The 15,642-nt window shown below is 38.1% G+C and overlaps 1 protein-coding gene across 3 annotated transcripts in view; it reads left to right on the plus strand.

Moving 5' to 3' along the window:
• LOC123749886 (uncharacterized) overlaps positions 1–15,642 on the plus strand; it is a 55,892-nt gene extending 40,250 nt beyond the window's left edge. For 2 of the 3 annotated variants that reach the window (XM_045732018.2, XM_069334159.1), the window contains 2 exons: positions 992–1,072; positions 9,248–15,642. In XM_045732018.2, the coding sequence (XP_045587974.2) occupies positions 992–1,072; positions 9,248–9,430 (264 nt within the window). In that variant the 3' untranslated portion in view covers positions 9,431–15,642. Of the gene's footprint in view, positions 1–991; positions 1,073–5,584; positions 5,616–9,247 lie in introns of all 3 variants that reach the window. The other variant, XM_069334166.1, reaches the window with a different exon arrangement.

Genomic DNA, 15,642 nt, shown 5'->3' on the forward strand with positions numbered 1-15,642 from the left:
ACGACGATCGTGGGATCGGATGCGCCCCGGCTGCCCGATACCGGGAAATAGCGAAGGGATGGGGCCCCTATAGTCTCTTCAGGCCATAGACCCTACAATCTCCTCAGGCGACAAATTTTACAGTCTCTTCAGGCCGCGGACATGACGGATGAAGCGGAAGGTATGGCGACTCGCGTCGCTGTTGTTTGTTTACGTAAGTGGCGCATGCGTTCTTGACAATCCGGATTCTGCCAGTGTTCTTATACTCGTCCACTCTAATGTATCTCATTATATTCCCATCAAATAGTTGTAATATCCTATGCATGGGGGATCTCGTGTGGTGACGTCTGCTGATGTCCTGGACAGATCTTGACGTCGCAGAGGCCTCTAGGTAAGATAGATGTCTCATAGTGCCACAAGACACTATTGAATATTATGAAGGTACTTTAAGCATCGACCTGACTCAATGTGTCTGGGTACAAGTAACAGGATGAACAACCCAGCGGGTTTTCTTCCTATTGGGGAGTGTTGTACATGCTGCTATGACTATGTCCACTCACAGGATGAGTGGCGCTGCCCAATAAACTCGCCCCTCGAGGCAAAATTAAAATTAAAATTCAATGTTTTCATTGTCAGGGAAACATTGTTGGTCAGCTGTTGCTGTGGGGTCAGGGGGTTTCGGGGCCACACCTGTTACACACCTGTCAGCACCCACTGGGGTGGAGGGCACACCTGTCAACACCCGCTGGGAACGAAGGGCACACCTGTCTCATGTACTCCTCTGATGAACTTGATAAAGATGCAAATACAGTGAAACGCGACTAAAGGCTCAGTTTGTGAAGTGTGTCTTAGCTTGCCCAGATCTTGACAGTTTGACAGTCATGTCTGTCTCTCTCTCTCTCTCTCTCTCTCTCTCTCTCTCTCTCTCTCTCTCTCTCTCTCTCTCTCTCTCTCTCTCTCTCTCTCTCTCTCTCTCTCTCTCTCTCTCACTTCTTCACCCCTCTCTTTTCAGGCTCATCCGAATCACAAAGGCAAGACTGGGAGTGGGAGAAGCAGCAAAGGTCACTACAAAGGTCATGGCAGACAAATGCAGGTAAGCAAACGTCCCCTCCAAGCGAGGAACCACCTTTACGTCTTGGAGGGAGGTTCACTTTCTTGTCATGGAGGTAGAACTGGGAAGTAGGGGTAGAGGGGGTAGATATATCTACCTCCTTGGAGGGTGTGGAAAGGCATTTGAGGTGAACTGGTGGCCTCAGATTACGATACAGTCACAAGAGCAGCAGTCTAATGATATATATATATATATATATATATATATATATATATATATATATATATATATATATATGTATATATATATATATATATATATATATATATATATATATACATATATATATACATATATATATATATATATATATATATATATATATATATATATATATATATATATATATTGTTTAATAGACAATACATGTAAATTATCCAAAGCGTCATATCGGAGTACCTTGCGGTTACCTTTCGATAAATTCGGGGCTCAACGTCCCCGCGGCCCGGTCCTTGACAGTTCAGACGAGCATACCCTAAGGGATAGGGGGAGGGGGGAGGGATCTCGTGGCGACATACTGTTGCCCGCGCAGGCGGGTACTGCCCGACTCTGCCCTCATTGGGGCATGATATGGTACCCAGGTGGAATGTTGTTATCCTCTGGCGAGGCGTGATGTAAAGAAAGTGACCATAGAGGAGACAGTGACCATATAGAGAGAGAGATAATGAACATACAAAGTGAGATAGTGACCATACAATGAGAGCCAATGACTACAATAAGAGATAGTGTCGACAAAAGGAAAGATAATGACTCCAGGGAGAGATAAAGAGTACAAGGAGAGATAAAGAGTACAAGGAGAGATAGTGACCATACAGGAGGAGATTATGACCATACAAGAACAGATAGTGACCATACAGGAGGAGATTATGATCATACAAGAACAGATAATGATCATACAGAAAGATAATGACCATACAAGGGGAGAAATAATAACCATACAAGGGGGAGGCTAAGAATAGTGCCCGAAAATGCCCCCACATTCTCTTCTTTGTAAATAAAAAAAACAGGGACCTGGGCGCCTTCCCTTGAAATATACTTTGAACCCCTGACTTGTGATCCTGTCCTTTGAACCTCCCTGCTTGTTTAAACACAAGCATCGTGAGGTACAAGACGGGAAGAGGGACAGCAAAATGAATGTCTGATAATGGGATAGAATGAAATAATAGACGAGGCTATTAGTGATACGAGGCTAGGATGATATGAGGCTTCAAAAGCATCATAGAGGGACACAAGACGGAGGGAAGAAGGAATGACTCGTTGACTGGTCCTGCAAAAGGAGATGATAGAAAAGAGAGAGAGAGAGAATAAGAATGAGGAAGGAGAGGACGATAAGCCTGGCCACCATCCTCATGTTATCTACCCCGCCCCCACACCACACTAGGCTGCCTCGGAGATAAGCTCGTCTCTCTCCAAGTCACATGTCCTACAGTTGGGAAAAATTATACGTTTGGTGTTTTCAGTTCATCACAGTCATGCTTCGGCACCTCTTGAAGTTATCTTGAGATTATCTTGAGATGATTTCGGGGCTTAGCGTCCCCGTGACCCGGTCCTCGACCAGGCCTCCTTTTTGTTACATACCCCCAGGAAGCAGCCCGTAGCAGCTGTCTAACTCCCAGGTACCTATTTACTGCTAGGTAAACAGGGGCATCAGGGTGAAAGAAACATTTTGCCCATTTGTCTCCGCCTTCACCGGGGATCAAACCCGGAACCTCAGGACTACGAATCCGAAGCGCTGTTCACCCAGCTGTTAGGCGCCAGAAAGGCGCCACCTTCCCTACAGTCACCTCTTAACACCATTACACAGTCACCTCACACATGTCTTGACGTGACCAACATTACATAGATACAGTCTTATTTATTCCTTGCTTGTCACAGCAATCACTTATATCGGTGTTGATTTAATAAATCAAATAAATACGACCTTCCAGAGTGAGCCGCCATGTTATCTTGGCAGCTCTCTTGATAACCAACATGCAGGGCCGGTTATCATCGGCAGCTTCTAAATATTTATAATACATTTTTAGCTACCTAATAATTGCTTATACTGTATTCGATTAAGAATTAATGAAATTACAGAAGGCGTGTTGGCCCATACGAGCACTGATGTTTATATCTACCTTAAACTCCTGTGTGTATATATATATATATATATATATATATATATATATATATATATATATATATATATATATATATATATATAATGTCTAACCTACGCTTGAAACAGGTGAATGAACTGAACCACTGACCCTAGGTCTTATTATGTCTTAATTAAATATTTATATGAACTTTGTATAAAAATTATTTTAGTACTTTATAATAATAATAATTTATATAGCTCTTGTTTATTTTTTTTGTTTTATTTTATATACTGAAAAGATTACTCAAAGAAATCACATTAAGTTGATGTATTTTATCATGTGTTTATTGAAGGAACAGTTGGCACCCCTGTGTTAGACGGGTGTGTGTGTTAACTCACTTCAAGAATAATGACCTCACATCACCAAGAATAGCAGTCTCTCTCTCTCTCTCTCTCTCTCTCTCTCTCTCTCTCTCTCTCTCTCTCTCTCTCTCTCTCTCTCTCTCTCTCTCTATATATATATATATATATATATATATATATATATATATACGGTCTATATACGAGTACAGAAAATCATTAAGTCAGTACTCTATACAGTTATAGGCGCCATGAACGATAAAATCAATTTGAATAAAAAAATTTATATATATATATATATATATATATATATATATATATATATATATATATATATATATATATATATATATATGTATATATATATATTATATAATATATATATATATTATATAATATATATATATATATTATATAATATATATATATTATATAATATATATATATATATATATTATATAATATATAATAATAAAATAATATATAATATAATATATAATATTATATAATATGTAATATATATTTTCTTTCTCTCTCTCTCTTTCTCCACGCAATGTATTATTATTATAGATAGGTAATATAATGTTAGTATTCATAATCTGGTTATACATTGGTTATTAACTTAAGTTAAAATATACAATCTCATTGTACTTTTACACATTAAAGATAATAATAATAATTATAATAATAAAATGAAAATAGAACAATTATTAGTAGATAATATAGTGTACAAAGTTCCACCACTCATTAAGACCTAAATACAATAGTGCTTAAGAAACTGATAAACAATCAATAGCTATAGATTCAATTTATTCCAACAATAGATTATGAAACAGGATACATAGAAGTATATACTTCTTCATTTTAAAAGGAAATAAACATAAACACTAATTCATACATTAATCATTATTTCAACATATTCGTCGTAGCATATATTTATCACATCCAATTATTATATATTACAAAGATTCTATCATACAGTAAATCATTATGCCACATCACCTTAGACAAGAGATAAAAGTATAGATTTATCTCTTGTGTATGCAAATTACACATGAGACAACCATTCCTATAGATAAATACAATTCTTTTGACCATGTCGTAGCTCAGTCGATTAAGGCAGCGTCTGAGATCCTCTCGGACATAGGTTCGAATCCTCGTCACGGCCCTTGTGGATTTGTTCATTTGATGCATCACGCTATTGTGATTTCTGTGTGTAATTCTTATAGATAGTTTTCTTTCTAAAATCAGCCTTCCATCTCTGCAGCTTCACTCGATGAATGATGCATCGTGGTCTTTAGCCAAATTGATGATTGGTCAAGAAATCAGAAGAAAAAACTTAAATGATATTATTTACAATAATACTATTTGTTGAAAATACTGAATAAGGGTCATTAAGTGACTGGTATATGAATGTACGGTCCTGACTTGATGAATTAATCCTCTACTTCAGAATAATGACCTTCTCAACTGGATATTAGGCCGAATATCTCACCTTACTTATATATTTAAAGTTCACGAGAAACTAAGTGTGAGAGGCTGAAAGGTAAGTTTTAATGCGAATAATGAACTGGGATTTACGCCATTGATCGGGGATCCTAGTCGAATATAATGATATTTAAACTTACAATGTAAGACACAGGTGTTTGTCTTCACCAAAGCACAAGATGAACGATGGTATATATAAGATGTTGATACAATAACGTGTTTTACGGGCTATTCATGCCCGTGCCACCTCTTGGGTGGCTTAATCTTTATCAATCAATCAATAACGTGCTCTCTTCGGCCAAGTGAACTTGTCGTGACCTCCTTCTTTCGCTTTGCTTCTTAATATACCAAAATATTACCCTTTTGCAAATAGCAGCTGCTTATTGATATCTTTTAATACATTGTATATGTGTGTGTGCTTATAATGTACTCTACTTTGCCATATGATGACACAACACATCTAAAGTGATCTGCCGTACTTTTACAGCTGTAAGAATGCTTATTGGGCCGAGAGAAAGGTAACTATATTCATTTGTTTATCTTTTTGACTGCCTGATGTCCTACAGGTGCACACCATAGAGGGCGCGGTGGCTGCCAGCACTAGTCGAGAGTGAGTCTTGTTCGACCCCCACTACCACTACCACTACCACTACTACCACTACTACTACTACTACTACCACTTCTCGCAGCATCTGGCACTCCACACGCTACACTTGCACTTATTATTCACAGTATTGACATCTCTCAGAAGAACAGTCATGAAGAATCAACAGAGTTAGTTTTAAGTCGTGAGCAAGATATACGGTACTGTACCTAAGCTTGCTTGCTAAAACAGTACGGTACAGATCAATACATTTAATAGTACGGTACGATCGCAGTATGGTAAATGATTTCACGATGTCTGTCACTAGGCTCCTCATAGTTTCTGAAGACAGGACAACTTCACCCTAATTTCTATTTATTAATTATACGGTAAATTAAATAATTTGGTTTAGCTATTATGCTAGGAGATCCTAACACAGTTCTAACTGCACATATGTAACTAGGACACGTCATTACTAGCTAACCAAAAGTACCGTACCGTACCTCCAGCTACAGGGAATGAAGCCTCTGGCGGTATCGTGGAATCCTTCCTGTTTTTCTAGTATCAAATATGAGTAAACAGTACCGTATTTCTCGCCATCCTGCTAGCTATATGTACCTCTGGTTTAGAGCTTACAGCAAGATACATGTGTTGTTCGGCTTGTTTATGTGTGAGAGTGAATGAGAAAAGTCTTGGTGTTGTCACACTGTTCGTCCGCTCCACTTGCACTCTTGCATTTTTTCAACAGCACCGTATAGCTACATCTCTAAAGCTTTCACTCAACAACACATCCGTAATACATATTAATTCCTAACAACACGCTACAACTCATTATCTAAGTCAGACTAGACAAAATCTCTAGCCACTCTCATAACAAATTCTCTAAGAGCCTCCCAAAGCCTATACTAAAGCCTTATAAAGCACACCAACAGCTATAATTATCAACAGCAACCCAAAACATGCAAATAATTAGTTTAACTTGCTAAAACTAATTTTTATATACATCCCTCCAAGCCAAATTGTTTTTAACCCATTCTCACAATAGGAATACACCGCACAACTAACTTTCTAGAGTATTTCACAACTAATTTCTAAAGAACTCCTCACAATTCATTTTTAAGAGCACCGCTACGTGTACAGTTGTGTAGTAGAGCGCCTCCATGCCTATCTATATTGAGCACTTCTATCTCCCCAGAAAATTTACCATAACACCTTATAGCTAAATTTATTCAATATCCCCCCACACCCCTTGCTAATATGCACTCATAACTTATTGCCTAGATTAGCAGCAAACAATTACGTTTCACCGCATTCTATGAAGCTAATTATCTCCACCCCCCCCCCCCACCTAAACTAGTTACTAGAGCACGACACAGCTAATTTCGAAGCAACCTATGGATAATTGTCTAGAACCTCCCTAGCACTCAATCACGTGCTAAGCTGAAATCACGTGTGCTAAGCTTCAATCACGTGCTAAGCTTCCAATGAATGGCTATGAATTAAACCGTCCCCTCAATTGCAATATTTGTCATTTTTATAATAGAACAGGTTTTTTCCCCCTGTAAGTTTCTACCCCCCACCCCCGGCCCCCTTCCACAATCCCAACTAATTTAGGAAAGTTGACAGCACAGCCCTTCAACCCTTCCACTATGTCTTGGTCCAGTGGTGTGTATACACAGTCTCATTATCATATGTTAATTGCAAGCACTTGCATCTCTTGAAGGTGCTTCTATGGGCTATTGTGATGCTGATAATGTCCGCCGTTCTGTCTTTTCATCGGAATAATAATCTGTACTCTTGTTGTCTGTCCATTTTATCACTGTCCATTAATATTATGTGTCTTGTGTTAAACGTCAGTAGCCTAATGTAGACGGGTTTGATCACACCCATCAACCTGTCCTCTCGAACAATACATCGCATTTTGCCGTCAAAATCCCCAAATAGGCAAAATATGATGTAACTAAATCATAGCGGCTCACATTTACATCGGTCGCTCGGTTAGGTTAGGTTAGGTTAGGTTCGGGTGTTTTAGTATACTATTTTGTGTTCGTTGTGACAAGTCGAGAGGATGGGATACATAGTTGACATGTCTACACCATGTATAATCATGCATGACTGTATTGAAACCTCTCTTCTATCCATCTAAAGCAAACTAATTCACTTGCGTTGAGATTTTATTGATTTTATTATTTCACGAGACTTGACAGATCATTACAAATCTTCAAACTTTCCTAGTTGCCAATGGTGATGATTCCCTGTTCAAATTCAAAATTCAGATTAAAATTCAAAGCTTTACTTATAAATATTTGTACATTTACAACTGTTAATGTACATAAAATTACATTACATTATTAAAATATACATATAGCTTTTTCCTCAGATTTTAATCTATTTTTTTAAATTTATCTATTTTGCATTTTTGATTTATATGATTTAAAAAAAATCACACCAGGCATCTTCACCAGATTTGAAGCATAGGTCCTCTCCATCTAACCTCCACCCGCCTGAGGGAGACATCGCCAGACCATTACGACTATATAGCATTTGGAAGGGGTCAGGATAAGGATTTGGGATAGAACGGGGGACAAGGAATGGTACCTAACCACTTGTGGACGGTCGGGGATTGAACGCCGATCTGCATGAAACGAGACCGTCGCTCTACCGTCCAGCCCAAGTGGTTGGGCCCCATACACTGGAGTTTTCAAATTATATTCTTGAATAGTGAAGAATCCCCTCCACCCTCAACTTATCTTTCTGAACTTTTACAATATAAACCCCTTTTCCGGTATTGTTGGTTTTGAATACTTTAATCTCTCATCCATCTCGTATTACTCCTCTGGAAACTTAAGCATGTGTCTTATAACATTACAAGATAGTTTTACAGTTCAAAATGCAGATTTTCAGCTGCCAAATGTGTTCTTTAATTTGGTTTAGTGATGGACCTCAGGCGTATCAACCTCTGGAGAGTTATTATGGCCACCACAAGTCCTTACTGACCAACCAGCAAGTATACTTTAGGTCTGGACATAGTCCAGACCTAAATATACTCTCAATATATATACACCAAGAAGCGTGGTACATCTCACGGTGTATATATCCATGATATTTTATTATAATTTGTTCGGTTTATTTTGTATGTTACTGCTGCAACTGAATTATATTTGGGCGGAATGTTCTTGTTGTATACTGAGTGTTTCTTTGAGAATTTCCTCATACTTTTTTAATATACTTCCAGGAATCAGCTTCTTAAACCTCGACGACGCTTTCTTCATTCATATATTTTCAGAACTTTTGGACTGTCCGCAGGTCTATCTGTTCTTCAACTACCAGTTATACTCTGACGATGGCTAGGCTTCAACAGAAGGCCATACTTTCTCTGCTTTTATCTTTAGTATTTAAATCTTTCTTAACCCCTTCCAGTTTACAACTCATTTCTCCTTCAGCGTGTTGCTCATTCTTCCTTCTTGGCCTTAATAGCCATCATCTAGCACTTGATCTTGCCTATCAACTATTTCCTATTCACTGTTTAGCAATAAATCTCGCCTGACCTCTACCTCTCCGCTGCTCTAACTTGCATCAGCTTATGCCATTTGATATCCATTATAAATCTAAGAATCTTATGCTGTGTGTGCTGCTCCTCTTCCAGGTACAGACAGTAGAGGGCGCAGCGGTAACTGGCGGCGAGCAGCAGCAGGAACAAGGAGATCGATCACAACCCAACGTAGAGCTGCGAGCCGTCAACGAAAAGGACATCAGCTTGGAGGGCTTTGTCAAGAGTCCTTCAGAGAGCGACGCGCTAATTCAGTCGTGTTCCACACGACGACAATAAAATACAGTGGTGGTGTGGCCTCCTGTGGAAGCCTAAAATGTATATTGTACACAGCTAACATTGTCTTGATTACACTTGATGCTGTTTCAAGTGCACAGTGGAACTCCCTGAATTCGAAAATTGTGAAGGATGTTACTGTGTGCCGGAAAAGTAAACTTATTAACAGGGTGAAACTTTATATGCTGGCAACTTTAAGCTTTTTGTATGCGATTTGCTGTATAAGCCAAATTAAACCCAAGCCTAGTGTGGCATACGAAAGAGCAAGTGTAATCAGCCAGGCCATGAAGTGTTTTTGATACTTGTTTTAAGCATTTTGTATTTAGTATAAAGAGAAGTGTCATAACAGTATATTGTATATTGGTGAAGACCAAGCGTTGCAGGTACGGGAGAGAGCGCCTATGACAGAACTTGACGAGACGGCATACCAACAGCTACTAAAATGCGTCATGCCCCTCAGGCTAAAACTGGGGCAAGAGTTCCGTAAATCTCTAAACAAACGGGGGCAATTTATATAATCAATTTAAATTAATTATGAAAATCAGAACAATTTGTAAATGTGATTTGTCCTCTTGTAGGTCACAAGCAGGTCAGGTCATGGTGCGCGGACACATTTTGGTAGATGATTGAAATTTTATATATTCACAGACTGCTCGTTTTGCTTTCCGTCATGTAATGAACTCGGCCATTAGATAATCTTGATGTACAATGACTTAAAATTATATGTATATATATTTATTTATTGGAAAATCTTGTAAAGAGGATTTACACATATACGTGAGCCATTCTGCAACATTGCAGTAATATAGAAGAAGTGATATTCGGATATTCAGCATTTAAAACAACAATGCTCCGTAAGCGACTCATGTGCTCTGCCTGTTTGGTCACCTGTAAGCATTGTCAAAGTGTTGGAGCATGCTTCTACCTCTGCATTTCTTCCCTTTATATTTGAGATGGTTATCAGCGTGACCTTTCCCATCCTCGCCCCAGGCACGCTGTCAGGTCGGGACTCGCCCCTCTCACCACCACTCACATCAATCTGTTGTTCATAATGAATCAACAGAACATAAACCAAAGCTTGGGTACAGGGGAGAGGGGGTATTATCTTCTCTCAGAACTGAGTATAAAACTCCTTGGTGCGCTCGTCACTGTGAAACCGCTCCGCCTCGTATGTGTGTGTGTGTGTGTGTGTGAAGGTTGATCCCAAAAGTGGGAAGTAGTCAGAAAATATATATATATACACATATACACTCCCAGTGATATTCTGATCGCTTATGTGATGTGAATTTTCAATCACGACGCCTTTTCCTCATTAAATGGTCAATTCAGTAGTATGGTGGCAGTGAGTCAGTTAATAGATGGTGGAAGTGAGTTCAGTACGTAGGGTGGCAGTGAGTCAGTTAAGTATGTAGAGTGGCAGTAAGTTATTTCAGTATGTAGGGTGGCAGTAAGTCAGCTCAGTATGTAGGGTGACAGTGAATCAGTTCAGTAGTAGGCTAGCAGTCAGTCAGTTCAGTACGTAGGTAGCATTATTGTCTTTAATTTAGATCAGTATATGAAAAACACGTGGTGGCGTGACGTACAAGATGGTTGTGTACTGCAGTGCGGTATTTGAACGTCTTTGTAAGCATCTTGAAGGATGTTGTTGGAGGAGATGAGTGTGCGAGGCTGGCCCTGTGACCATCTCTGGCGCCACTATACCTGACCATATCAACAATGTTTTGGCAAGATGAACATTGCTGATGTTATTGCACAATACCATACCATTTTTACTATTCAAGAATCTGCCATGCAGGTTCTGTTTAAGATATTTATCTGATTTTTAAACAGTATTTTTATATGCACTTTGCATAGACACAAATGAACAAATATTAATTATAATGGTAACCAAACTTTACTAGAAGCAGGTGTGTAGCACACAGTTTGGTGACGTTATTGTAGATTTGAAAGATTAGGCCTGGTTAGTGTGTTCTTGAACAGTCAATTCAGAATACAACGTAAATATTCGCCCGCTGCGTTTCCATAACTATGCAGTAATTGTGGAGACACATTGTTCTTTTGTTTTAATTTATAACCCAGACCTAACATTTCAGAATTATGTTATTGGACGATTCAAGTGGGGGCATCTAGCGGAAAACATTTTGACACAGGATATTTTGTTTAGGTTTCTTTACAAATATTTTGACACAAAATATTTTGTTTAGGTTTCTACACATACATTTTGACACAAGATATTTTGTTTAGGTTTCTTTACATACATTTTGACACAAGATATTTTGTTTAGGTTTCTTTACATACATTTTGACTACAAGATATTTTGTTTAGGTTTCTTTACATACATTTTGACACAAGATATTTTGTTTAGGTTTCTACACATACATTTTGACACAAGATATTTTGTTTAGGTTTCTACACATACATTTTGACACAAGATATTTTGTTTAGGTTTCTATGCAAACATTTTGACACAAGATATTTTGAATAGGTTTCTGTTCTACAAACATTTTGACTTGAACATTTCTTCAAAGCAAACCACATTGAGCTTAGAGAACTTAGTTAAAACATCTAAGAATAGTTTGTACATCATGCCTGGAACGTGACGCCAACGCTCTTAAGAGCTGCTCGTGGATTATCCTCACTCATCTCAGAGTGCAACATCTTTAGTGTTTGTATACCTGAGATAAGACAAGGAAGCATTTAATAGTGAAGCGGAAGTGAACTTGTAAATGTCACATTTACTCAAATTTGATTGCAGTGTTGTTGCAACTGCCCAGAATTAATGCTCCCGTTGACGAGAGATTGCTATACTGTACATTAATGGAGAAAGTAACTGCCGAAACAGGGTATGCTAGGAATGGTGATGCATGATTATAGTGTACTTATACAAAGCTGAGATACACCTTTGGGACGTTGAGATATAAAGGATTCTTGTAGATATAGGCAAGGAAGACCAGACGATTTCAACAGGGGGTGAAACCTTAATGCGGCTGGAAGGCCCTTAACTAAACCTTAACACAGTCACCATTTTGATAATTGCTTTCTTAATATAATTCTAAGCACGACAGTAGCTGTGAGGGTTTTCAGGTAGGGAAGAAGTGGGGGTCCTTCTCCAATGACAATATCTCACCTGTCTCTTCCTCAACTCTGAACGTCATGATGTTTGTTGTCATGCGAAACATCACTAATTACCCGATATCAGGATGTGTCGCATTGTTCAAGTAATTAGTTATTGTCAATCACATTTTGTATTAAACGCGTTTTTTTTTAAACAGGTCAGGAGTTTGGATCTAGTGATGTTGGTTTTCGGTAACTAAACTGCTTGTGATTTCACACTTTTCATACGTTTAACACTTCTAATATAGTGTTGAATCCTATCTTAGACCGTCTTGGTTATTCAAGAGTTCAATCATTTGGATCCTGTTACTCATTACGCGTTAAGGATTTACTAATTATTATTAATGCGTATTCGTAATGACTTAATCGATTCCTAAAAGCTTTCAATTGCAAATTCAGTGTGCCAATTGTGATTACAAAAATTAAGTAATTTTAGAAGCTTTATGTAAATCTGAAGTGAATGTGTGTGTGTGTGTGTGTGTGTGTGTGTGTGTGTGTGTGTGTGTGTGTGTGTGTGTGTGTGTGTGTGTGTGTGTGTGTGTGTGTGTGTGTGTGTGTGTGTGTGAGATTCACAGGATAGCTTGGTTTACGGCAATTTTCATATTGCCGTCTGTGACCTTAACTAACAGTTGGCTCAAAATGTATTTCGATCCTTGAATAATGTAATTTGATTTTTTTATAAAAGAAATGTGTACATTTATTATTTGTTGCATAAATACAAATATGAATAGCCTCAATTAAATCGTTCCTAGATGAAAGTTTAAAAGTCCGTGTCTCTCTCTCAATATTAACACGAGCATCAGGACCCCCAGAATGCATTGCAATATATATTAATTTAGACAAGGACGATATTCCAAGTGTGCTTGTGTACTGTTGTTTAAACGCCCAAATGCCCCGTGTTCTGTTCTTGTATAGCTTTAAATTCATTTTCACATTTGTACATTTTGTGGTGTATTTCGAAAGTGCACACAAACACACAAAGAGATGAGAAAACAGTGGATTGAATCCTATTACAATGTGGAAATAAGAAAGGCGAGAACGGAGGGACAAACAAGACAAGCGAGAGTGATCAAATATGGCGACGGCTAGAGAGACGCCCACCGTCTCTCCCACTAAACACCATAATACCGCTGAAGAATCAAAACACACCACCGTCACATGGCACACATTTGGATAAGGATAGTCTCCTGCCCCCTCTGAGGAGGATAAAAAAGGCGGTGTCTTGGACAGGAAGCATTAAAAGCGAGGAGTCACAGACTCGAGACCAGAGGTAAACACAGGTCATTTCACCCCTTCGCTCAGCCAAGTTAAGACAAATCCTCTTGCTTTGAAAGCCTTCGTCATTTCCTTTCACGACAATACACCCACTGACTGGAGTCTTTGATTAAAGCAGGCCACAAAGTATTTAGGAATTCCCAAGATATTTAAGATCAAAGTGCACGACATAAGACCCAATCAGGAGACGAACGTAATCAGCACAGTGAGTAACTAGTTTTTTGCCATTACTGATCCCCACGGATACAAAATAAGATGCTACGAACTATATTACCTTACCTTGAGATGATTTCGGGGCTTAGCGTCCCCGCGGCCCGGTCCCCAACCAGGCCTCCTTTTTATTAGGTGACATTTTAACAAAATGTAATAACTTTTTTCATGGATATTTCTGCGCGGGCCCTAAACCTCTGGCTGGCCTACTAAGTGTTGCTTGTTTCTGTTTTACTTGGGCGGAGTATGAGTATTTATGACTCGTATGGTCGCTTCAGTAAGATTTTGTCCCATGTGTTTAACAACTTTTGCTCTGTTGAATCTAAGTTGAAATCTTAATGGGTTTGTAACTGTGCACTGTGTTAGATAATGTTCCAGTGGTCTGTCGGGCATTTTTCCACAGTGCTGACATTTAACAGTATAACTAATACTAGACAAACTCCTAAATAAATATTTAGCTTGAAGTATTTTTTGACGACACTTATTGCTTGTAGATATAGTAGACCCGAAAATAGTTTGTTAAATTTGGCAAATATGCTTAATTCTCTAAAAATATCAAAATAATTTCAAATATTTTCTTAGTAAATAAGAATATATCTAAATAAAATTATTTAAAAAACGTCTAACTATTAATTCTTTTAATATAATTTTCAGTTGGTCGATTTCTTGCAAATTAGCTACTGCTAACGTTCTTTATGTATTGTTGCAGACGACTGTTATAAATAATAACGTAGCTGAAAATATAATGACCAAAGCACATATCAGAAAATGGTGAAATGACTATTTCAGTCCGTCCTGGACCCATTATCATGCCGTGTGATGTCATTGTACAGTACAGTAGATTAAAAGCTCTTATGAAGGGATAACAGTGCCAGCTTTTGTGTCACTGAAGCTGTTTAGTATATTTTAGTTTGTGCAGGAGACAATGGAAAGATATTGTCTCCATGGAGCCTAATATCAGTTCTTCACCCAACATCAGTGTTATAATGGCTCTTATCAAAGTCAAATTTCTTCCGTATCTTTAATCAAACAAAACACGGATTTGGGCTAATTAAACTTTTTGAACCTTGTTTCCGATGTCAAACAAAACAGGTTTTCATCTTGCAAATTTGAAAGCAAATATTTACCCAAATGTTCTAATGTAAATCATTCCACGCCAACATTCCTAAACCGGGTAAGATAATGTACGATAAAATGTGATCATTATATAACCTAAAGCACTGGTGAGTCATTTGAACATATCAAAGACCTTATCTTACCGCACGTCAGCAGTTGACACTTACATTAATATGGACAGCAAGAACATATGTAAATTATGTTTGTCAGTTTATATACACTAGAATGTTTTACTCTTGTCTTCAGTTTTGTTTAGGTTTAAGTGTGCTTGATGGGTGTTTAGTAATGTCTTTATGAAGGCTTAAATCCTCCCTTTGGTAGACACCTTTGGCACAATTTAGTGCATACTGTTTAGACTGTTAGGGTCTAAAATACTGTATAGTTGCTGATTTGCCATTAAGCTCTGGTTTCGGCTTTAATAATCCGCGAGCAGTTAATAGGCTTTAACCATGGCATCAAATCGGGCAGAAAGGCATTCACAATATATATATATATATATA

The sequence above is a fragment of the Procambarus clarkii genome, chromosome 4 (genome assembly GCF_040958095.1).
Source record: "Procambarus clarkii isolate CNS0578487 chromosome 4, FALCON_Pclarkii_2.0, whole genome shotgun sequence".
NCBI classification, from domain to species: Eukaryota; Metazoa; Arthropoda; class Malacostraca; order Decapoda; family Cambaridae; genus Procambarus; species Procambarus clarkii.